Here is a 24,840-nt window from a genome sequence, read left to right as displayed (position 1 = left end):
TTTCTTTTTTTTCTCCGGGCCCTGGGGCCCCGCCTCCCCCCCCCCCCCCCCCCCCCCCCGTCCCACCGAACTTGGGCCCGGGCGGTAGGTCAAGGACTACAGAGGGCGCCTGGCACCTCCCACCCCTCTGGGGCCCTGCTGAGAAACCAGGCAACAGTGTCCGACGCAAGTCGGTCCGCCGCAGCCGCAGCCGAGATCCAGTTTCGTGTCCCTCGAAAAAACAAACAGGTCCCAAGTTCAAGTCTCTGACCCATAGCCTCATAGATAAGAGTTCGGTCTCCGGAGTCCACCAAGCCCGATCTCCCTCAAGCCCCGGCGCGGCCACGCCCTGAGCCCCAGCTTCCCAGCCTGAAAAACAGGCAAATTCAGTCGAGGCGCCTAACTCACAGTGGGTGCTCCAGGGGCTAAAGCAGCTCGTGCGGGTGCCCGCGTCCGAAGCCAAGGGTCCTTGGCAAGTCCGCGAGCCCACGTGGCGCGTGCGCGCGATGGGGTGACTGTGGCTGCGGGCCCGCCCCCTCACCTCACCTCACCTCACCTCACCTCACCCCGGCTCTCCACCTCATCACCTGATCCGATCCTGCGGGCCGGGGAGGACCAAGGCACAGGGGACACCCTGCGGGTGGAGGAGTCCCCAACCCACGATCGCCCCTTCCCTACCTCGGACCTTCGCTCCCCTCTCACCAGCTTGCGCCACCGCCACCCCGTCCGTCCCGTCAGTTCCACGCCTGCGCACAGTGCCGCGGCTGCCACTCCTCCCGCCTCACCTCCTTGAAGCGGCCCCTTGTGCAGATCCAGATGGAGAAGGAAGCATCCTCTCGCCGGCCCTTATTGGTTTACCTGCGGAGGCGGGCCTTTGACGGACAGAGGAATTGCCCAATGGCTAAGGAGGACGAGAGGGCGGGCAGGGCGGGAGGGACCAAATCCGGTTCCTCCCCACCCGTCCCCACCAGTCTCCTGGGCTCTAGTGGTGGGTGGGCTGAGCGCCCCGCAGGCTACTCCACCGGGCATTCAAGTGGCTGGCAACCCCACCACGTGACCTCCCACACTCTTCACACCCCAAACCGAGCAGCCCCTTCAGTTCGTTGCTGTTGTTTAATAATACCTCACGGCTTCCCCTCCATTGCTTTGCCGGCCCGTCCAGACTCCTCTCCCAGGCGTCACAGCCTTTTATTCAACCACTTGGCCACCTCCCTCTGGAGGCCCTACGTACGCCTCTAACACATCTTTCCGGGGACTCAGCTTCCTGCCAAACCTGCTCTTTCTCTCCTACCCTAACCCAGTAATGGGCCCGCCATCTTCCCAGGTAGCCTAAACCAGAAGCCTGGGAGTCTTTTTTTTTTTTTTTGGAAGCTTGGGAGTCTTGACTGCTACCCTCCCCCCACCCCCGTCAGTTATCTAATCCTGTTCATTTTATCCCCCAAGTATCTCTCCAATGCATGCATTTGTCTCCGGCGACTTCACTGCCCTATTCCAATCCTCTCATCTGGTCTCCCTGACTTCAACTGCCAGCTTAGCAGCTCTTCCTCTACAGAAGAGGCAGTGACCCTTCTAAAACTCAAATTCCTGCTCTAAAATCTTCATTGGTTCCCCAGGGAGCATTGGGCCTTCAAAAAACAATTACATTGGTCCGGTCACTGACAGTTACCAGAAATGGTTAGTGACTGGTAGGCTGAGAAAGGCTGAGAACCAAGACACCAGATAATCCCTGAGTCCCTCGCCTTGTGGGATTCCAGGTATCCCCCGCTTGCTTACTAATGGCTTTACTCACTCTTCTACTAACTGTGGTTAAGGCAAGTGCAGTGCTTCCCTGGAGGCAGAGAAAACCAGGAGATGACCAGAAAGGCCACTTAGAGAGCCCTGAGGATGTGGTCTTCGGGAAGGAAGACATGCCGACTTACCTGGAGAGTCTGGCCAGCCCACCTGGACCCAAGGACGTGCCTGCCATCAAACTGCTCCTGTTGGACTTGCTCCTGGTATGACATTTATACTGCCACTCACCTTTGGCCCTTTCCGGAAGTTTTACCAGTAAGTCAGAATTTGCAGTATCTCTCTTCCTGGATATGGAGAAGGCTTTTTCAGACTGAACTAAAAATAACTCTAAGGCATTCCAAAGAAATGGGTGCAATTTTATTTTTATTTTTCATATAGGTAATTCATTTGGGGTGACAAAGGGTGACACAGCTTAATTACTCCATCTGCAAGCATTTATGGGTGCCTGAGGTGACTGCTGGAGACATACAGCTGGCTGTCCCCACCACACTTTCCTGAGAAAAATTCTGTCACTCTGCGAAGTCTGAAACCACAACGTTTTTCTAAGTTACCACACACACAACAATTCCAAAGTAAAAAATGTACCCTTGATAATTCTGTGTGCACCAGAACTTTCGTCTAAGGGCTATAGCTAGCTCAGTCACTGACTTATAATGGCCAGCCCAAGAACTCCAGCCAGGGCTTCTTTGATTCAAGGTCTTATAAGTAGAAAAATGAAGGAAAAGGACTTATCTTTCCTTGGGAAAGGAAAAGCAGCAGATCAGCTGTCATTTTCTGAGGAAATGTAAAAATACTCAGCCTCAGTCAAAACCAAGCAAATGAATTAAAATGAGATACTGGTTTTTGTCAATCAACCTGACAAACATTAAAACATTATTAGTACTTCATATTGGTGAGTAGGCATTGCCATCTAGGCAGCCGGGAGTGTAAACTGAGGCTACCCAATGGACAGATCTTTGATCCACTTATTCTCCTTTTTTAATTTATCCTAAAGAGACGGTCAAAGGTAGGGGCACCTCAGTGGCTCAGTCGGTTAAGCGTGTGACTCTTAGTTTCGGCTCAGGTCGTGATCTCAGGGTAGTGAGATCAAGCCCCACCTTGGCCTCTGCACTCAGTGCTCAACGTGGAGTCGGCTTGAGATTCTTTCCCTCTCCTCCCTCTCCCTCCCCCTTTCTCTCCCCCTCTCCTCTTCTCCACGTTTGCATACGTGCTCTCTATCAAATAAATAAATAAATAAAATCTTAAAAAAAAAAGAGATGAAGGTAAACATTACGAATTTTGTACAGTAAACAGATATATCTATCACTCATTTTGGCTCATCTTGTATAATCAGGAAAAAGAAGAAGGAGGAGGAGGGGGAGGAGAAGAAGGAGAAGGAGCCACAAAATTGTATTTTAAAAAAACAGCCTGACCCGGGTAGGGAGTTACATCCCTTGAGTGATTCTGGCAAAATTCCCTGATTTCCTAGCTACACAGATAAGAGCTTCTATGGAACGTTAGGAAAGCTGGATCTGAGGATGATGTTGTGTCAGGGGGAACTGAGATGGTACAGCCAGTCTTTTTTGCGACTGCCAAAACTATAACATCTAGGCCTGCTATCTGGGAGAGTTTGTAAAAACCTCAGGTATCTTTCTTCTTTGCCAGCGTGCAGATGTGCTTATCCGTGCAGTGGTTCTGAGGCATCAGCGCTCCTCAACACAACTGAATAAACCCAGAGAACCCTTCCTACCCATCTGAGCACATCTGTGCTCTCAGACAGTTGTCTCCCAGACTGGTGCCATCCCAAATCAAGTAATTCAGCTTCACCACCTTTGCCCAAGCAGGTGGCTTTTCTTGGCGCCATTTTCTCCCAAACTGACAACACATTTGGATACGTGTGTGCATGCATGCGCGCGCACACACACGCACACACATACACACCCTGACCCACAGGGCCCCCTCTCCTTCAGAGGGAATGGTTAACAATCCCTGCAGAGCAGCAAACTCAGGGACATATTTAGCAAGTCTTGGGGATGCTAGAGACAAAGGCTTGGGAATGTAAAAAAAAAAAAATACAAGTCTTGTCTCAGCCCTCTTCTCAAACCTGCTCTGAAACAAAAGAGCTTGCCAGGTTATCAGGAAGCCTCAAAGTGGTTGTGTTAATCTTCTAGCTCATACAGCCAAAGCTAAAGATGGCCCTTCACTGGCGGCAGATAGTAACCTTAATTTATGCATTTTTTCCTCCTCCTCTTTTCCCCTTTGTGCATGCCTCTTTGCATGCAGAGAAAAAGTTGAGCATCAGGACACGTGCCCAACAGTTAACAATGCTTATCTCTGGGTCATGAAACTTTCACATTCTTTCCTTTTCCATTTGTTTCTTTATACACTTCTTTTTTCTTTTTTAACATGCAGCACATATTTAATAACCAGGAAAATCCCCAATAACGTCTGTCCTACACACTAACACATAGGAGTGGGAGAGGAGAAGGCCCAGTGGGCTGTCTTGGGGCAAAGGAGGGGCAGGGACCAGAGGGCTATTTTATATAGGGAAACCAGGGAAGGCTCTCTGATAAGATAGGCTTTGGAGGGAGATCTGAAGGAAGTTAGAGAGTGAGCCTGGCCTATCTGGGAGAGAGCATTCCATGAAGAGAGAAAAGCAAGGACAAAGGTCTTGGGCTTGAATTTTATGGCCAGGGCTGCAACCTTGGGTCAGGGGTTGCATCAGGAAATGCATCAGGAGAACAGGAGAAAGCATCTCACCCATGCTTTCTGAAAGCGTGCTCCATGGAGCACCATCCCAGAAAAAAAGTTCTGAGAGAAAAGAGTCCCATGTCTACCCACCCCTGGAACAGATTCACAATGAACAACGACTTAGTCAAGGCACTGAGAAATCATGCAGCAAAAGGAAATCATCCAACTTTATTGCAGCAATTCCAAATATTTCACCATGAACCTCCTTTTTGCTATAAAATCTAGTCACATCTGGCAGAACCCATGTACTTTGTGAGATGCCCACATATCCATTCTTTGAAGTGCAAAGTAAAGTCCAGAGACCTGAACTGACTTCCCCAGGTTCCCAGGGGTCCCACTTTACGCTTGTGGCTAAGAAGGGTCCAAGCCCTGCTCTCTGGACTTACAGCCAAGCCACTCTTCTAGAAGTGTTTTATCCACATTTAATAGCCTAAGGGGCCAGTTTGAGCTTCTCTGAAGCCAGAGGAAGAGTTCCCCTGAAGGAAGAAAGTTACTCTCTCACCATACTTCCTCTTTATTTAGCCAACCTTTTTTTTTTTTTTTTTAAAGTAAGGGGCTTGAACTCACAACCCCGAGATCGAGTCACATGCTCTACCGACTGTACCAGGCAGCGCCCCTTATTTAGGCATCTTTAGGTAAAGACTAATTTAAATTGGGCCTTCATCTCTAAGGGTGCTAACAATGTATGTGTCTTTTCTGAGCCTGGTCTCTTAGTGGGCATGGTGGGCTAGTGCATTGCAAACACACTCATGGAAAAGCAAATATACTTTAATCAGCCAATAGCGACAATCGAAACCTCCACTTCAACACCCTACTTTTTGTAGAAGGCTGAGAATCCATGAACTGGGTATTTTTTCTTCCCTGCCTAAGGACAGGGTGGCACTGTGGCCTCGGGGCTCATTTATGAAGTTTTTGAGCATTTTTTATACCTGCTTTTCCAAAAGACAAGAGCCTCCTCTAGCACAAGGCACCCCATGTAATGTGGTGGTTTCAGAGGCTGGGCTGTGGGTCAGGCAGACATAAGAACCCCAGCGCTGTCATCGACTGGATATATGACTCGGGCAAGGGACATCAGTCAAATTTAGATTCTCTGTATCACCCTGTGCTGAACGGGGTCAGTCATTCCCATGTATGTTGTGGGGTCATATCCCTCCTCCTAGCTGTATAGTGACTATGGAATGGGGGCAGAGAGGAGTATGTGGGGGTGTTGAAGCAGCGATGTCCTCCTTTCCTTGACTCTGGAGCTATTTCTGTCTGAAGAACTAGGACCCATCACTTTAATCAGGGCAACCCCATCCCCAGGCTATGCTGGAGACTGGGTCAAATTTAATTCAGCTTTTTTTTTTCCATGCTTACCTTCTATTCCATGTACCTACCTCCAGGGCAAAGCCCCTGCTGTTTCCCTGCCTGGAATGCCCTCCTCCATACCTTTGGTGAGCAGTGGGGCCATTGCCTCAGGCCTCCACATGCCCTTTTCCCAATAGCCCAGTGGTGCACAGTGGCACTGACCAGTAGCCTGCTGCACCCAGGACTGGAGCCCCTTGGATAGCAGAGGAAGCAAGAGCTTCGGGTGCTCAGCAAAGCCGGAGCACAAACAGCAGCAAAAATATTTTAAATAGGTTAACAAGTAGTAACCCCCCCCCCCAGGGCAAGTTTCTTTCCCAGCATAGCTAGCTAGGCTGGGCCCCTGCTGGTGGATATTGACTAGGATGGACCAGAGACCAAGCTACAGCCTCACACATGGCCACAAGGGGGCGTAAACACACTGCGGGAAGCGCCTGAGCATCTCTCACTTCCCAGACCTGGTGGAGGGAGTGTGTGTGTCTGTCTGTCTGTGTCTGTACGTATGCATACACATCCCTCCACAAGGCTCGTACCAGGAACTGACACTGTCATCAGTGGGGGAGGCTAATGCCTTTCAAGGGGCCTAGAGAGTGGTGGTACAGCCTTGGCTCCAACCATGTGACCTGGGGCAAGTGTCTTAATCAATCTGATCCTCAGCATCTCATCTGCAAAATGGGAATAAGAATGGTACCCACTTCAGAAGGTCTTGGGTCAATTCATGAAATGAGGTAATTAAATGAATCAATTCATGAAAAAAGGTCAATTCATGGACTGTGTTTACTTGTGGGTCACCCCACAGGCACATGGAGCCTGTGGTCTCAGAGGAGGTCCAAAGGAAGGTGCCTTAAAATAATTTGTTAGTTAATATTTTATTGAAATAAAAGTGTGAGGAGAGAAAGCAGAATTATGTTTATCTTCTTTATAGTTACTTATCACTTTAGTAACATCTTGTGCTGTTTTTATATTTAATTACCTTTGTGAGGGCCCTATAATCCTTTCAGGGTGTGGCTTAGGTAGGTTTTCAGCTCGTGGAGGCCCCCATAGGTGCTGCAGCTGATGGGGCCCCCTATGTCTTAGGAGGTGCAGTCCCTGAGGGGCCCAGAGTGGTTGAGAGGTTATGCATGCAGGGCCCAGGAAAGTGTAGGTCCTGGTGGCATCCTCTGAGGGAGGAGCTGGGTGGTAGACAGCAAGTTTCACACGGGGTCTGCAACCCTCCATCCCTAGAGACCAGCCTACTCCCTCAGGAGCTGGCTATGGAGAGCCCCCACCTTAGAACCCCCCCATTAGTGCTCTCACCTAGGCCCCCACCTCCTTCAGGCCATGCCCAACCCTCTCCCCTCTGCCCTACTCACATGCCTCTCCCTGTGGTTCTTTGATCTCCAGATGGAGTCCTCTTTTGTCCCTTAGACTTGTGGTACCACCTCGGAGAGCATTTAGGGCATCTGGGGGGGCACTTGTCACATGGTTAGGGAGACTCCTGGCATTCGGGGTTGTCAGAGGTACTGGAGGTCCTACAGGGTAGGTTTCACCCAACAGAGAATTGTCTGAGTCCTGCCCTACCTTCCAATATCTCATCTGGATGTTCAGACAGGTGAAGAATTGGTTTATCTTCATTGGAGCCTACAACCTTGTTCCTTTTTTCCAATTATTTTTTTAATTAAAGTATAGTTGATATGCAATGTTACATTAGCTTCAAGTGTACAGCATGTTGGACAAATCTATACATTATGCTATGCTTACCACAGTGTAGAACCATCTGTCATCATATTACACTATTACAGTACCATATTCCCTATACTCTGTGTTTTATCCCTCTGACTTATTCACTCCATACAGTCCGGTTCCATTTTATTTGGAAACACAGAGTAATGCTTGTATAGTTTTAATATATAGCGAATTATTATACTTGATGTTGCTTGGAATTTTACCAATTATGCCTAATTTGTGCATTGTGCTGTTCATAATCTTGAGAGACAAAATTTCACCTCCTCTGAGTTAAAATATGATGACTTATAAAATATTGTACAGTGGATAAGTGTGTTTTTCAAATTCAGTGAGTAGATGGGATGTTTTCATGTCTGTTCTAAAAAGTACAGGAGTTGTTCACTATCTAGGAAAATCACACCACGATGGCAACAATCGTGTTTTTGCCTGGAATGAATTTGTAGCTGCCATGTTACGAGGCTTCTGTATATGGGTACAAGCCTCAAAAGACCTCATCACATCCTTGTGAGCTAGCATTTACAGTCTGATACACATATTATTTTATTGAAAATTATGTTATTTGTATATATAAATATGTAATATAAAGGGCTGTCCTTTATATTACAACTAAGGCATTTAAGTGATTTTTTGAAATCAGGTGTGTAGATAAATTGTATTTTCTTTGATTTTCGTTGAAGGCTCATAATGGGAGGTATTGCATTTATTATTATAAAAAGTAGGCTCTGAAAAAAAAGTTGGCTCTGGGAATCTCACAAACATAATGTGAGCCAAAAAGCCAGAAACTAGGAAGATTTCTGAAATGAATGATTTCATTTATTTGAAGTTCAAAACCAGACAAATGTAATTTATACTATTAGAAGTCAAGATGGTGATTACTTTGGGGAGGTAGGAACCTGATGAAGACATGGGGGTTTTGGGAGTGCTGGAAACATACTTTTGCTGATCTGGATGCTGGTTCTATAGGTGTGTTCAGACTATGAAAAACGAATAACCCGAGTCTCCTTGAGGAAACATCTGACAAACCCAACTGAGGGACATCCTACTACTAACTGGCCCATACTCTCTGGCCATTTCAGTGTCACGAAAGGCAAAGACAGATGGAGAAAATGTCCAGAGAAAAGGACACTAAGGGCACTGGACAACTGAATGCAGTACATGATCTGGGACATGATCTGAGGGTTTCTGTCGTTGCTGTTACAAAAGACGTTATTGGGACAATTGACAAAATATGAATAAGGTATGTTGATGAGATAATAGTAACATAATGTTAATTTCATGCTTTTTAATTCTTACACTGTGATAAAATGGGGGGGGGGGTCTGGTGACCAGTCTACAGTATATTCATTATATTATTTTTTTAACTTTTCTAAAGTCTGAAATTATGCTAAACTAAAAAGGTTTTGGGGTAAGGGATTCTGGGTCTGCTAGCAGCACCCAAAACATTGGCCATTCGTATCTCTGTTCCCGTGGCTGCAACCCCAGTTTTCCTGGGTGTCAGTGTGAACAGGGGCAGAAAAAGAATAATCCGAAACCTGACATTTCCTGACACGGCCAAGTCTTGTGGGCCACAGGCACTGAGGATCCATCTCTAGGGGTCTCAACTTGCAGAAGGGCTTAGGAAAGTTGGCTGGGGTTGGTCAAGCTCTTGCCTGCTGCCAGACACCTGACTTTCTTTCCTCAGCATGACCTCTGACCTCAGGGGGGCACTGAGATTGAGGCAGGCGCCCCAAAGACTGTAGAGCTGCTGCTGCTGCCCTGATTCGAGCCCCCAGGAGTTGCTAGAGCTACCACCGGCATGAGCTTAAGTAGCCCGGTTGATGCAGGGCTCCCCTACCCCCAGCTGTGGTCATAGGGCCCATGTGAGCAGCTCTGTAGACCCTAGTAGACGCACGCTGCAACAGGAGGGAGGAGCTCCCCTCCAGGTCCCCTCTACTGCCCCCAGAAACCACAGGCTTCTAGATTTAGTGCTGGGGCCAAGGCCTCAAAGGCTTGGCTGCCCCCAAAATATCTTTTCAGCTCACCTGCCTCTGCCTGAAATTAAACCATTAGAGCTCTGCTTTCCCAGGAGAGAAATCATTTCCAAGCACTGACTTCTAAAGTTCAGACGCCATTGTTGTATGGGTCATAGTTCACGGGCCTTGGATATGTGGAACACACAGAATATCTTTATTTCCTGTACATCAATTGCAATCCAGCTCTAAGCCCCGATGACCTGGGCTGGCTGGAAATTCAGCCCAGGTAATCTCCTGTCACACTGTTGGGCAAAGGTCTGGGGGGCTTGAGAGACCCTTCCGTTCACTGTCCCTGCCGGTTTGGGTCCAGCTACCTTGGCCCCTTGTAGCTTAGGGGCCCAGGGGGTGACCCACATCCTGAGATCCAGAGCTGTCGCCTGGCCCCCAGCTCAGCCACAGCTTGGCTCTACTTCTGGGAAATCTGCTTTCTCTCCTTCCTCAAGTCCCCCCTTAGACCCCTTGGCCCTCCCACTAACACACTGTACGGATGTGGAACCGAGATGCAGCGAAGAGCTCACAGGACAGACCGAAAAGGAGTTGATAAAAATCATTCCCCCAGAAGGTGTTACTGCCTCCCAGGGGTACCTGCATTTCATCAGGGGACCATGTCAACTGAGCACTGAAGCTCAAATGACAGGCAAGCTCTGGGCTCCATGACAGGCAAGCCCAGAGTTATTCTGTGTACAGGCCTTTCTGCTATGTAAGGCTCTCCTGAGGAGTGAAGAGCACTGGACCAGGAGTGATAAATCCTAGCTCTCCCACTGACTCACTTCGGCAGACTCTGTTCCCTCTTTGGGCCTCACTTGTCCTGTCTGTATAGGGGGGTCAGAACAGGAGTTCTTTTGGTGTGGATACTCTAGGATTCCCTGGGCAGCTTATTGATCCCTGTTATAGCTTCCTCGGGCTGAAAAAGTCACACCCTCTAAACTCTACTCCTGAACACTTGGGCGCAGTAGCAGTGGCAGCAAGGACCTGCTTCCCCGTTCCCTGGGGAGCCCTGGGTAACTTGAGAGACAGGACCGTGTGCCCTCTGGAGATACCCGTGCCCAGAGCAACCAAGGACTTGCCACTCCCAGCAGGAGCTGAGAGACGAGGAGGAAGAGCTCCTTCCTGAAAACCTGATGGACCCCTGGGAGCCCAGGTGACCCTATAGCCCCCATGCTCTTGCCCACAATGCCTGTCCCAAGAGAGCAACTGAGTGGGACTAAAGAGCCACCTGCTCACCCTCCCATGCCTCTGAAGACAAAAACTGAATTGCAGCTGAAGGGATTTAGATTAGACTCACAGACTGCCAAGCCAAGAGCCGCCAGGGCCCAGGTGTGAGTCCATTCCGCCGGGCCAAGGAGGGGCAGCAGGAGGGCCTGATGAATTGTACCTGCCAGAATTTGCACTTGAGCCTGGGTTGGAAGGTGGAGTCAGGCCAAATGATGCCTAGTGCTTTCTGAGCCTGAGAGAGTCCTCTTCCTCCAAGCCGGAAGGCCCCCAGCTCTTGCTCCAGACCTCCAGCAGCTCCTCACGCCACCTGGATATAAAGGTAAACTTCTCCCTGGCATTGGAGGCCTCCAGAGCCTGGGGAGCCCTGTGTCCCCAGCCACACCCCCCGTCTTTGTTGACACATGCTGGGTGATACCCAGGCCTTCCTCTCGGTCTGGTAAATGGTCACTGCTGCTGAAGCTTCTGTGCTTCTGCTGGGATGCCAAGTACTTTGGCTTTGAACCCCTCTTCTAGGAAGCCCTCTCAGACTAATCAAGTCTCCTCAACCAAGTCAGGACCCTTCTCGGGGACATGACCACCTTCCCCCACTCTTGATCGTCTCTTGCAGTCAGCTCCTTGCTGAGGGTCTTGGCCTCTCTCCTGGAGGAACAGCAAAGGTCCTGCAGAGTGACCTGGGGCAGGGCCAGCCAGGATGGAGGTTTCCTGGAGGTGGAAGGCCCTGACAGAGGGAGCCAATTTGGCATCAAATGTTCTGAAACTGCCCTTGTGGAGGACAGAGGCTTGGAGCAGATCTGACTCGTTCCTGCCACCACCTTGCCTGGCTACCGGCCCAGCCAGGGGGCCTATTTGGACACCTTGCTAGCAGATGGCCCTGCAAAAGGAAACATCCGTTTTGGGGTGTGCTCTCCAATATGGTAGGCACTGGCCACATGTACTCTTAGGCACTTGAGATGTAGCTACTCTGAATCAAGATATGCTGTAAGTGTAAAATGCACAGTGGATTTGAAAAACTGAGCACAAAATACAATGTAAAATATGTCGTTAATTTTTTTACATGGATGACATGTTGAAATGATAATTACTTTGGACATAGTTAAGTTAAATAAAATACATTATTCAAATTAAATCACATTTCTTTTTACTATTTGTCTATTTATTAATATTTCTTCACTTTCTTTTTTGTAAGTTTATTTATTTACTTAAATCTCTACACCCGACGTGGGGCTTGAACTCACAACCCCGAGATCAAGAGTCATATGCCCTACCAGCTGAGCCAGCTGGGCACCTCCCCCGCTTTTTATCTTTTAAAATAGAGCTACTAGAAGATTTTGAATTACATATGTGAGACTCACATTCTATCATTTCCGTTTTACAGAGGAGAAGACAAGCTTCCGAGGACTTGAGTGACATGTGGTGCAACGCCCAGGTAGGAAGGCACTGGTGCATCTGCCCTAAGTTTGTGAGCAGAAAAGGCTCCAAAAGGGATGTGTGCCCCAGGCCCTGCCTCTGGCTGCAGGACAAATACCAGAACCTTCCATGCTCCAGAATCACATTCCCCACGCCCCTCAGAATCGTGACCAACCAGCAGTTTATTCTGCCTTTGAGAGTGAGTTCAGAGTGGATGTTGTGACCCATGGACATGGGGGGCTCCCAAGATGTCCTGGCTGGGCAGATGCTGTTGTGTGACCCCATCCTCAGGCCAGCCCTAGCAGCAGTCAAAGCCTCCGTCCTGCTCCAGGACCTCTCAGCTTGGACATCAGTGAGGCGCCCTCCCAGACATCAGCTCTGACAGCAGGGCTGTCAGCTTACCTTGCAACCTTCACCTCAGACCCATTTCTGTCTGTATCCCCAACCTTTGCTCAGGCCACAGGCCACTGTCCTCAGAGACGAGCACTCTGGCCGATGGGTGTCCCTGCCTAGCCCTATGGGGATACCTCAGGCCTCTGCAGCAGGAGCAACTGTGGAGGTAACTACAAGGTTGGGAGCAGGTCCTCTGCAGACAATTCCAGGGGGCCGGGTCTTTACAGCCACCCCATCTCCTGAGGCGCAGAGAAGAGATGCTCTGAGTCCCAGGGCCTGGCTCCTCCAGGTTTGGAGGGAAGGCGATGCCCCTAGCCTGGGCACAGATTCAGCATGCTGTGGCCACTGGCCTGGGCCACCAGCCCAGATGTTTTCGAGGGCCACCCCGGCTGCCAGGGAGAGCTCTCTGGGATCTTGGGAGCAAACAGAGCCCATCTTGTCTTGAGTGCTCCAAATATGCCAGGGGGCAGTCTTGCCCTGGGTAAGGATTCAGGACACAGTCCTGGGTCCCTTGAGGCCAGGTTTGCTGGAGGCATTTGGGATCCTACTGGGGCATCCCATTTGGATGTAAAAGGGTCAAATCTTGGGCTGTGATTATAAGGAGGCCACTTTTGATTTTAAAATAGTTTTAAATTAAAAAAACAAATTAAGGGGAAGGATTTAATGGGTGAGGATTCTTGGCAGCCTTGGGATAATTACTGTAACACCAGCTCCCATTTCTCAAGTCCTCGGTGGCGCCAAGCCTGTCATGCCACCATCCCTGGGAGGGGCTGGCCAAGGTCCCTGGCTTGGCCAGTGGCATCAGCCTGTTGTTCCAACTCCACGTGGCTACCACCATACCCATCCCTCCCTCCCTTGGGCCCATTTTCTCTGGCATAGAGCAGGAGAGTTACGGGACAGATCCAGGTTCCAATCCTACTCTACCACTTGCCCACTTACCCTCCTCCAGCCTCATCATCCTCGTCTGTAAAATGGAGGTGAAGACAGTTCTTGGATCCTAAGGAGAGAGTCAGACATCTGCCCCTGGCCCTTGGCCTGCCTTCAGAGGCAGCTTTCCTAGCATTACTTTTCTGCCGCTGCCTGCCTTCAAGCTGAGCAAAACTGTCCTCGAGACACCACCCTTCCTAAGATCTCCCGAAACACTGAGGGAGAAAATGGACCTTTATATCAGGCCAGGGGCGCCTGCAGGGGCAAAGCTGTGCCTGGCCTCCCATCGAGGGGCCCTGTCCCTTCTGTCCCCCAACCTCAGCCCGCTCTCGAGACAAATTGGTCCTGAGCATGGGAGTGAGAGGGGTCAACTGAACAAGCCTCTCCCTTCCCCGCATCCATGGCTCGAAGCTAAAAGTCTCAGACCCAATTCTTCCCTCTCCTTATGGCTTCATCCAAAGTCCAGAAGTACTGCATAACCCAGGAGTGCCCTTCTGGAAATAGTGACAATGACAGGAGCCATGGTGAAGTGAGCAGAGAGAGGCACCGCCAGCCCCTCTAGTCTCTGCAGCTCAGCCTCCCTCCTAAGGGTGTTCAGACAGGCCACCTCCCATCTCTGCAAAGACCCTGACCCAGCACCCCTCAGGAATGTATCTCTCTGCTTCAAATTTGCTGTCCCAGTTGTCACCTCCCCTCAGGCCTTAGCCCCCTGGCTGTCTGCTGCCTGGCCCTGCCCCTCTATCTGGGTTACAGTGAGCAGGGTCTCTAAACCCACCTGTGTGCTTTCCTTAGGGAGCCTTCCAGATTTGGGCTGGACTGAGGCGAGGCAAGGAGGCACTTAGGGTGCAAACTTAAGGAGGCACCCACTCTCAGGCTCCTATAAATGCAGGGTCGGGCCTGAGCATGCATGCCTCATCCTGGCCCCAGCCCTGCCTCAGACTCCTCAGCAGCCCCCAGTGGGTCCCTTTCCCCTGGTGTTTTGGACCCTATTCTATGGCTTTTCTCCTACTTCTCAGCAGCTCCTGCTTAGAGTTCCCTGCTTTTCCTCCTCTGGACATCCTGGGCCCCCTCTTTCCTGTGTACCCCTCCCCTCTAGCCCCTAGACCTCACTATCACCTTGAATTAAGATACGCCAAAGCAGCCCAACCCTTCACCTCTCCCCTGGCTAAGACCGCAACATCCCACTAATTCCTCGCACTCCCCTCCCGGGCCCTGTGAGTGCTGCGTCCACCCTGGTCAGCTCCTGCCCAGGCTCCCCAGTCCGGGTGGAGGCCCAGGTACTTGGATCCTCTTTCCTTCCCTGATAGCCAAACCCTATCTTTGGGCTGCACCTCCTAAACTTTTCTCATCCAGCCCCGCTGCTCCTTACCTCTACCATCCTGTCCCCTTTTTCCGGGCCACTGGCCCCTGCCTCCTCCCTGCTGCCACTCCTGCCTGCTCATCCCCACCCCCCAGGGATCTTCCTCCATTGCACATGGGGCTGTGCCCCGCCTCTACCCCAGACTCTTCGTGACTCCCCATTAGCCTCTGGAGAGTCCCAGCCTCTCCCCCAAGGCTCCAGCGTCCCTGGTCCTTTTCAGCTCCACACTCTGGGCTCTCTCTCGCCTTTAGGCTTGCACACCTGCTTCCCCTTGGCTTCAAACTTTTTGGTCCCTTCTCTCTGCCTTGGAATACTGGCTGGAATTTAATTTTCTTCACCAGATGAGGTAGGCTCTCCCCCTTTTCTCTGCTCCCATGGCCCCTGCCCTGCTCTCTCTATAACCCTCACCCGCTCAGTACCCTTGTCCCTCCCCACATACTCTGCTTGACTCACCACCGTCAGTTCCTCCAATGCCTAGAACAGTCCTTGATACAGCACAGGCACTCAGTGGGTATTTGTTCCATGAATAAATGAGTTTATTAATCTTTGCATGGATGGATTGTCATGTAGGTGGCTTTGGTGGCTGGGTGGGGATGAGGGAAGATACTACAGAAGCTGTAGCCAGTGTCTGCCCAGGGCAGCAGGTGGCTGGAGGGAAAAGGCCATGTCATCTCCAGCAGGCTGGGTGCTGATTTTAATGGCCCGGCAGTGAGGTGCGTGCATGGCAGAGGCCTGCAAAAGAGGTAACGCCGAGAGGGCAGCCCTGCCCCCCTCTAATTATTGCTTGAGTCTTCCTGGCAATGCCAGGTGCCTGCCCCAGAGAGCTGGGTCTCGTCCATCACAGTGTGAGCTCAGGGTGGGGCTGCTGCTGCTGCCAGTGGGGCAAGACAGGAGGAGATTCCCAGGGGCCTTTGGGTCTTGGAGAGCAGAGGCAGCCTTAGGCTTGGACCATGCTCAGCTCCTGTCCTTCCTGTCCCCAGCTGAAGGGTGTCCCCTGACTTGAGGGTCCCATCAAGAATCCTCCAGGGTGGCCAAGGAGCAAGCCAGCTGAAGGGGGTGGTCCACAGCACCCCCCAGGCAGGGAGCCTCGGATGGTTTGGTGTCTGCTGACATGGAAGCCCTTGGGAAAATGGTGCTCTAGTGGCCGGCTGGGCAGGCAGGCGGCTCAGGCCCGGAAGGAGGCCTTGACCACACGGCCCTTCAGTGGCTGTGGCGGCCGGAAGTTGTTCACCATGTGGATCCTCTCATCATCCTCTGAGGTGAAAAGCAGGCTCCGGAACTTCTCCATCTTGAGAAGGCGGAAGAGATACTCAGGGCAGAATGGGGGTGCTGTGGTCCTCTCTGATCCCAGACACATCATCTGGCATACCTGGCCAATTGGCTCCACCTCTCCCTCCTCTTACTCCTAGGTCCTGTCCCCACTCCTCCCCACTTGTTCTCTCTTTGGGATCCTGACCTCAGTTATCCACCCACTAAGGGGCCTCTGAACCTAGCCCCTGCTCCACCTAGCTCCACTTCCAAATCCATCTAGCTAAGACTTATCAACAAATGCAGGATTCAGATTCTAACACAGTAGGGATCATCCTAGGATCCAGGGATCTCCCCTCTTAGCCTGTGGTTATGTCCTAATGACTAACAATCAAGCAAACTCCCAACCAAGAATCTAAATGTTAAAAAAAAAAGTGGGGGGGGCAGGGCCTGACTGGCTCAGTCCGTAGAGCATCCAACTCTTGATCTCAGGGTCATGAGTTCAAAGCCCATGTTGGGCATGGAGCCTACTTTAAAACAAAACAAAACAAAAAAAGGAATCTAAATGTTTATTAGCAAAAGATGGGAGCCTTGATGGTGGGACCATAAGCTGTAGCTTTGCCGGTTGGGAGGGTGGCACTCCCTGGGATGGGCCCTGAGTGCCATATCCTCCCATCTCACCCGGGACTCTGGGAGAACTCACCTGCCTCTCGGAGATGCTGATAGGTTCCCGGAGCACAATCCAGGTGACGCTCTCACTCAGTGGGGGTGTCGTCAGGGAGCCCGGGTAGGTCCAGTAGTGCCGGCTGGCAGGCAGGAGGCACTTCGGGTTGAAGCAGCTGAACTGGGCTTTGGTTCCCTGGGGCAGGGCAGGCAAACCCAGGAATCAGCATAGACCTGCCACTAGGACCAGACCAGCATCCTCCCCACTCTTCGCTGTTGGCAGGATTTAGGCTTTTCCTTGGCCCACTGATGCAAATGTGGGCATAGGTCTGTGATACCAGATGCCGTCTCCCCCCGGGTCTGGGCCCTGTCCACCTGTTTGCCGGTATGTAAACCCTGCTGCTCCTAGAGCCCTCTGGTCTCCATGTTCTGTCTCTGCCACGTCCTCCAACTGCCCTTAGCTGCCTGTAGGATGGCCACTGACTCAACAAGCATCTTACCAGTCCCATACCCACCCGGGTGATGTTCTGGGCACTCCGCGAGGCCACTGACGCTGGGGAAGAGGAGTTATTTGCTGGGCACTGTGGCTGCTTGCCTGTACCCTTCATCTCAGCAGGGGTTTGCTGTCAGATTGGAGCAGTGGTTGGGCCCACCCTCTGCTCCAGCCTCTTCCTCCCTCCCGCCCGGCTGCCCTGGGTCAGGGGTATGGACCCCCAGTCTCACCTTAAACCGAACCATATAGAGCGCATCTGTCAGACGGTTCATGCTGGGGTGCTCATCCCCTGTCTGTCAGGGAAAGGGTAGAGTGAGCCCAGCACCCACCTTGTTTGGAACGAGGGGGCAGCGCCAGGCTTCCCGTGCCCCTCTTGGCCCCAGTAACCACCCCTTACCTCCAAGAAGACACCGACCACAGCCAGGCCATCAGGTGCTGAGGCTGCCTCCCCAAAGGTGCTGTACTTCTTGGCGTTCCAATGAACAAGGTGCAGCTATAGGGGCAAGGCCAGTGCTTAGCGCCTCCGAGGGGCCATGGGAGCTCAGAGCCAGGCTTCCCTCACTCCCACTGGACTCCTGGCCCCTCTGCAAGAGGGGTAAGGCTGTTAAACCTCCCAGGCCTCTGGGAGGGGCCCGTAGAGCCCCCAGTGGAGCCCCCAGTGGTCACAGATAACATCCACACTGCTCTGGGCCCAACCCTTTCCTGAGCCCCAGGTGACCTAAAGAGGAATCTGGTTTGGGCCTTGCCCTCAGTGAGCTGTGAGATAGATAATGGCCCTCCGAGTGACACATCTTGGAGGACGCGGTGCCTGCAGCTGAGTCTGAAGAGTAAACAGGGGCTTATCAGATGGAACCCTGGTGAAAAGTACCCCAGGCAGAGAGAATAGCATAGGCAAAAAGCCTGGAGGTTTGAAAGAGCTGGGTGTGGACAGGAGATTCATCATATGCCGGCCAATTTGGGGAGAGGTCAGGAAAAGATGAGGCCAGGCAACGCCACTACGTGCGGGGCCTTGAATGCCAGGCTCAGTCCTTAAAGGGTTGTTAGCAAGCGTGTGGTGGGACTGGACTTGTCCTTCAGAAAACTCCCTCTGGATATACAGACCAGGATATCCGTGGGCAGAGTTCAGTTGGAAGACCCTGTGCTGGGGGCAGGTGGAAGGTGTCTCTCCCAAACCCCCTGGGTGCCCCTCCTCACCCTCTCCAGAGCCCCACACCAAGCACCCATCAAGTCCCTGACTCTCCTGTCCTTCCCCAAACAGTACAGGGATTCCGGTAGAGGGCCCTTACCTCGCTGGGGAATGACTTGCCATCTACCGTGTGCTCTGAGCCCACACTGTGCTTCTTGCCCCAGTGGAAATGGAGCTGCTTGAGCCGATACGGCCCATCCAGGGGCCCCCCAGTCACCACTGCAGGAAGAAGTGGGGTGTGTAGTCACTGATGTGAGAGATCCCACACCTCCCAGCAGGTGGTGGTGCCAGGCCCAGGCCAGTGTCCAGGGGCGGGAGAAAGTTTTCATTTGGAAAATTCGTTGGGCTAACTAGACTTGGGTCCATCCTCACCCAGTCCCCTGGGCCCTGCAGGTGGCAGAGATAGTGACAGAATACACCAGTCCACTTGGCCATCCTCCCCATTCCTGCCCACTTTTTTTTTTTTTTGAAGATTTTATTTATTTATTTGACAGAGGGAGAGAGAGAGCACAAGTAGGCAGACAGGCAGGCAGTGGGAGAGGGAGAAGCAGGCTCCCCGCTGAGCACAGAGCCCGATGCGGGACTCGATCCCAGGACGCTGGGATCATGATCTGAGCGGAAGGCAGACGCTTAACCGACTGAGCCACCCAGGCACCCCTCCCGCCCACTTTTGCATGGAAGCTGGGACCTTGTCTCCCAGGCCCCCATAACCGCTAACAAGAGGCCTCTCGTGTCTGGATCCCTGACCCAGGGCTAGATTAGAAGGATTCTTTTGTTTAGTCCTTCTAGAAGCCTTATAGAAGTCATGAGGGACAGAACCTACTGTTATCTCTATCTTATAATGGAGGAAAATGAGGCACAGAAAGGGCAAGGCATTTGGCCAAGGTCACACAGCAAGGCACTGAGCTAGGATATAAGCCTGTATATCCTTCATAAGTCCAGAGCCCAAGCCCCTACTCGCCAGATCACATTGTCTCCCTAGAACCTTGAGCGTTCTCAGGACCTGGTGTTGTCCAGAGACCAGCTCCTGAGGGTCCACACTCTGATGGCCAGGCCCAGGCCATCTCCCGTGGCCTCTTGGGAGGTCCTTACTTGTGCTGGTTTTGTGACTTTCTCACCCTGATACCTGCTGAGCTGGGGCCATGCACAAGGCCTCCTGGGACTGATTGAATTTCCAGGTGAAAGGGATCTGGCAGTGGAGGGAGCCCCAGTGAGGCCTGAATGTGAGCCCTTGGATCAGGTGACGGCCCTAGGCTCAGAGTTCCACTCTGAGGCCCGTCCAGAATGGGTGACCAGGGCAGGGCCTTGCCCCTTGTGGGTCCTGTGAGGAGGAGGATGACCCAACAGTCCAAAGGCCCTTCCTTGCTACCTGGCCTTATCCAAGAAGCAGGATCTGTCCATAGCATTCCTAGAGGGTTGACAAAGGGAGTCTGGGAGGGTGGCCATGGCAGGGGCCCGATCAGGCTGTCCCATCCTGGGGAGGCAGGAGCAGGAGGGCCTGCAGGCTGAGCTCCCTGATATGACCTCTGGGGGCCCACCCGTCTGAGCATGCCCCACCTGGGATGCTGCAGTGTGGTCTCTCAGGGAATAAACTCCCTACCTAACCCCTTGAACTTGGCTCCTTTAGCCCTCTCCCTCTGTCCTGACTATAGATTATACTATCACTCACTCTGCATTCACCATGTATTCAGCACTCTGCTGGCACCAACCCCATAGTGTTCTTGAGAGGAACATATTATCACCCCCATTGGACAGATGTATGGCTGAGGCTCAGAAAAGCAGGTGTCCTGCCCAAAGTCACACAGCTGGTGAGTGGCAGAGCCCCAACTGTCTCACTCCCAAGCTCAATCTCTTTCCACTGACTCCCTGCCTCCTCAAGCCTGGGCATTCTGGTAGGAGACAGAGCCCCAGCCAGGCCTCAAAGTAAGCCACTGGATCAGCGATCCAGAGGCATGCTCCCTTGGACTCCCTCCCCACTTCCCGACAACAATGGCCTTCACTAAGCTACTGAGGTGAAGCCTCAATGCCCTCTGAAGGCTGTTAGAAGGTACAGTCACATGAAAACTGTTCCTTTAAAAACTGTCATTTAGGGTCATCAAGAGCCCCATGTCCCTCCCCCAAGCTCTGGTGAGAGGCTTTATTAAAAATTCTGTACCAGGAAGGGTTGTCTCTCTTCTGAGGGTCTGCTGGATTTCTTCCCTTCTGCAATAAGAACTATAGCTAGTCCTCTTTCCCTTTTTTCCTAGCCTACCAGGGAACTCAGAGCTAAGCAACTAAGATCACTCTTCTCTGGCTTCCCTCCTCTTCTCTGCTTTTTGATTTTCTGCTTGAAACGTTAAGTTCCCTTGTGTGCTTTCATTGTATGTGTGTGTGTGTGTGGGGAGGTGGAGAGGGGCAGAGTACCAATTACTTCCTTACACAAGAAACTCTAGCAGCTTCCCTCCTTGCTCCACTCCACCCTTCATAGGCCTGTTCATAAGGATAAAATCTCTTCACTGAGGAGCACTCCTGAGGCTTCTGCCTAGGAATTTATTATGAAAGAACTTACACTCTCAACCCAGGGTAAACAGATGTCATAAGTTCCTTCTGGCCTCCTCTGGCCCCCTCTGGCCCAACTGGTTGGAATCTTGAGGTTGAGGATGGGCTGGAGACAAGACCTTTGGGGTTGGACCAGGCTGATTTGGGCTTCCCCGCTCATTGAGTCTCTGCTTGCCCATCTTAGAGGGGGGTTCTTGAGAGGAATAAAAGAGCCTCCTAAGACCTTAGCAAGGGACTTGGCACACAGAACACTCTAGCTCCCTTCTGTCTCTGGGCTTGGCCAGATCACACAGGGAGGAGGGTTTGGCCTTAGGCCACACAGCAGGTCAGTGACAGGGCCTGGAGTGAAAACAAACCTGACCTAAAGCAGTAAATGGAAGAGAAGGAAGGGAATTCACATTTCTTGAGGATCTGCTGTATGTCAGCACTGCAAACATCACTTCCGTTTTTCATTGTTCCTCTCTATGAACCCAGAGAGGAAAAGAGGGTCTTTTTGCTCCCATTGTATGCATAAGGAGACTGAGGCTCAGCACAAGGCTTCAGAGCTGATGAGAGGTAGAGCCTTCCTTCCCCACCACAGCAACCTGCCCTTCCTGAGCCTGCCCCTAGGCAGGGTGAGGACCCCAGTGGGAGGGGGGCCAGCCGCTGGCAAGGGCCACTTACCAGTTCGGTCATCGCTGTCATTGAAATCCACCTGGACAGAGTGGCCATTGTTGGCGATGCTGAGGGATATGCAGGCCTCATAGGAAAGCTCCAGTGGCTTCAGGCTGGGCGAGTACACAGCCTGGCTGGACACAATATTGATTGGTGACTGGCGGTCTCCCTGGGCAATGGGATACAGCTTGTGCCACTGTGAGGGGCCTGCAGGTGGGGAGAGAGCAAGGGCTCGGGCTAGCTGGGATCTCTGGGCTGCAGGCCGAGGACGCCCGTGGGGGACCGTCTCCCGATATCCCTTCAGATGTCAGCCTCTGCTTTGGAGCTGTCCAGTCCCAGCTCAGCCACTTCCCTCTCTGCCTCCATTTCCTTTCTGCAAAATGGCCTCACTAAAACTCTCCTCCCAGAGGTGATAGGAGGCCCAGAGAGGTAATTCATGGAAAGGAGCACAATATAGCCACCAGCCCAGAGGCGGCTCTAGGCAGGGACTCCTCCCCAATTCCCAGTGCATGCTCACAGTGAACCCCAGGCCTCTGAAGTCCCTGACCTGACCCTACTAGGTATCTAGCCTCTTCCCACACCTTGAGCACGTTTGTGTTGGTGTTTGTGATTACAATAACAAAAGCTAAAGTCAACCTAGCTTGGGCTCTGTGATATGCGCTTGCTCCTCACAACCATACTGTGAAGTAGAAACCAGCATGATCCCCATTTCATAGATGAAAGAACTGGGGACCATTCATGCATGCGCGCGTGGACACACACACACACACACACAAACTTGGGTACAGATATAAACATACAGCATGTGCATGGGCAGCCCCAACTGCCCTCCCCTGGCATCTACCTACAGATCTGTAGAGAATTTCATGTGTGCACACATATGTGTACAGTGACCTGGGTTCGTTGGGCCCAGAGTGGCCAGGCCCAGCAACATACATGAGTACAAACACGCACACAGTCCTGCCGACCATACCTGACACACGCACATGCACCATCACACACAAACACCCACTGTTGTAAACCCAGGTCTGCAATAAAAGACTACAGCAAAACACATGCTCGTGCAAGCACACACACACACACACACACACACACCTGCGTGCACACCCACGAGCGCCCACCACCTGCCTCCCAGAGGCTCCATCTGCAGCCGAGAGGCTCGGCATCTCCCTGGGGAACATCCTGAGATACAACCTATTTTTAGAGCTATTGCCGGCTGGTGCTTCTCCCCGTTTTTGGCTTCTTAAGTTTTCCCGAGAAAACAGCAGCAGGTGCCGACAGAGCTGTGTCCCCAGTGGATGACTCAGAATCGTGGCCCAGACCCACTGGGTTATTTTTGAAGTCCTGCGAGCATGCTGCATGCCCGCACCTCTATCTTCTGTCCTTCCCTCCCTCATTGCCCCTAGACTGAATGACCCAGGTCTGGCTGGGTGAGGGGCAGTGGCCTGAGGGTGGCAAGCCCATGGGGCAGGCCATATAGGATACTGTATGCTCAGAGCTGGTGGGCAGGACTAACAGTCAGGGGACTCCACTTCTGGAGGAAGCACCCAGAACCTAGTTCAGAGCAGGTGCTAGAGGGAAGATGATCTTCTATGGGTTCTCTCAACCTGCCCCTTCTCTGCCTCTCTCTCCAACTCTGCTGGTCTCTGTTGCCCTTTTCTGAATGTCTCTAGCTTTTCCATGCCCAGATCTGGGGGTCTCCCCTCCAAAGTATGCTCCTATGTCCCTATGTCCCAGAGGGAACCAGACACATCACAGCACCTCCCCAGCTCCCTCTGGCCCACTGCAACCTCCTAACCCCGAGACTAGCCCAGGACCTCCACCCTCCCTCAAAGAGTGATTCCCAGAAAAGGGGAGATGAGGAGTTTTCCTCTCACCAACACTTCCCTGTCTCCACACATCCACCTACCCTGCCTGGGGTTTCCTTCTGGCAGCGTGGATCTTGGGTCTTCATTGTTCACCGGATGGAGGGGGGAGCCCTTACCCCACACCCCCACCCCAGCTTGGTAAAAAATAGCCCAAAATGTAACTGACCTGCCCCAGACCCACATTCAAGCCATCTGGCTCTCACCTCTGCCTCTTCTCCCTTCCTTTGCATCCTAAGGAAACTGAGGCAGGATCAGGGAGCTATTTTCCCAGACAGGAGGTTGATGTGGGCCATGCGCTCCCACGCTTACCACCAGGACGTGCTCAGACACCCTACTCGATGTAGACACCCAGACACACGCGTGCACCCCCAAATTCCCCCTTCCTTCACATACCTGCCGACACAAAAGCTCCGACACTTCCGCGGGGAAACTCTCCCGGGGACACCGCGCCCTTGTCCAGCAGAGCCCGGCTCCCGGGAGGTCCCCGCACACCCGCCGTGCGCGCTCCCCGCACAGACACCCGCGCACAGCGCCCCGCCCCGACCGCCCCCAGCTGCCCAGGGCCACCTCCGCCCCCTGTGCCCGCCGCGGGTGAGTGAGTTCGGGGCCCAGGTCTGGGCGAGAACGGCAGTCAGGGGCTGCGCGGAGGAGGTGGCAGGACGCGTGCTCAGCCGCGGGGTGGCTCGCTGGCGGCGGGGCGGGCCGGGTCGCAGCGCGGACTTTGGGCCAGGAGCCGGGGAGCCGCGGCTCGGGCCAGGCAGGTGGCCTGGGTTATGGGCGCTGGACCAGAGCGGGGTCCCGGTCCGGCCGGAGGGTGGGGGGCTTGCGGGTCCAGGAAATCCGACTGGGCTCGAAGGTCGGGGGTTAGATCCGGAGGGTAGGGGCTGGCGGGGTCTGTACCTACCGTCGATCTGGCCGTAGCCCCAGCCGTGGTGGCCGGTCATGCCGCTGCTGTCCCCGCAGCCGTGCACCTGCCTGTTCCGCTCAGTTCCGCTGGCTCCGGCTGCGGCTCCGGCCCGCTCGCTACCGCCGAGCAGCCTCTTAAAGCTGCGGCGCGCGGGAGGAGCAGTTCCTGGGGGACCCGCCCCCCCAACCCCCAGCAGGGCTAAAGAGGCCAGCGGTGCCCCGCCCGCGCCGGCCCGCAGGCCAGTTGAACCCCAGAGTTGAGTCCAGGTGGGGGGTCTGGGGACCTAAAGCTCTCTCCCTACTCCCCATCTCCCCTCCCCCGCCCTGGCTAGAGGACTCTCCCCACTTTTCACGTGTACAGGCTCCGAACTGTACTGTGCTGAGGACTGCCCTGGTTTCTC

The 24,840-nt window shown here is 52.8% G+C and overlaps 3 protein-coding genes across 3 annotated transcripts in view; 1 reads left to right on the top strand and 2 right to left on the bottom strand.

Annotated features, from left to right (window-relative positions):
- Nucleotides 1–715, bottom strand: part of PDP2 (pyruvate dehyrogenase phosphatase catalytic subunit 2) — a 7,315-nt gene extending 6,600 nt beyond the window's left edge. The window contains exon 1 of the mRNA XM_021704067.1: nucleotides 658–715. The gene's annotated coding sequence lies outside the window, so the exon portion shown is untranslated. The remainder of the gene's footprint in view (nucleotides 1–657) is intronic.
- An 11,459-nt stretch (nucleotides 716–12,174) lies between these two features.
- The window catches only part of NAE1 (NEDD8 activating enzyme E1 subunit 1), a 45,603-nt gene continuing 32,937 nt past the window's right edge, over nucleotides 12,175–24,840 (top strand). The window contains exons 1-2 of the mRNA XM_044911442.1: nucleotides 12,175–12,402; nucleotides 15,135–15,229. The gene's annotated coding sequence lies outside the window, so the exon portion shown is untranslated. The remainder of the gene's footprint in view (nucleotides 12,403–15,134; nucleotides 15,230–24,840) is intronic.
- CA7 (carbonic anhydrase 7) lies at nucleotides 16,049–24,477 on the bottom strand. Its single transcript, XM_021705767.1, has 7 exons — nucleotides 24,438–24,477; nucleotides 21,675–21,872; nucleotides 18,574–18,692; nucleotides 17,685–17,780; nucleotides 17,518–17,580; nucleotides 16,835–16,990; nucleotides 16,049–16,171 (listed from the first exon to the last, which is right to left on the bottom strand). The coding sequence occupies exons 1-7, from the start codon at nucleotides 24,475–24,477 to the stop codon at nucleotides 16,049–16,051; spliced, it is 795 nt and encodes a 264-aa protein (XP_021561442.1).

The sequence above is a fragment of the Neomonachus schauinslandi genome, chromosome 16 (assembly GCF_002201575.2).
Source record: "Neomonachus schauinslandi chromosome 16, ASM220157v2, whole genome shotgun sequence".
Lineage (NCBI taxonomy): Eukaryota > Metazoa > Chordata > Mammalia > Carnivora > Phocidae > Neomonachus > Neomonachus schauinslandi.
Note: the sequence above shows the minus strand (reverse complement) of the source record. Positions and strands in the feature narration are given on the sequence as shown.

What these genes read in the sequence shown, in the direction of transcription:
- CA7 (XM_021705767.1), bottom strand. Translation starts at nt 24,477, where the DNA reads ATGACCGGCCACCACGGCTGGGGCTACGGCCAGATCGACG. An exon ending in TGACAGCGATGACCGAACTG is followed by an intron (nt 18,693 to 21,674) that starts GTAAGTGGCCCT and finishes TTCTTCCTGCAG; the next exon opens with TGGTGACTGGGGGGCCCCTG. An exon ending in TGGTCGGTGTCTTCTTGGAG is followed by an intron (nt 17,581 to 17,684) that starts GTAAGGGGTGGT and finishes TTTCCCTGACAG; the next exon opens with ACAGGGGATGAGCACCCCAG.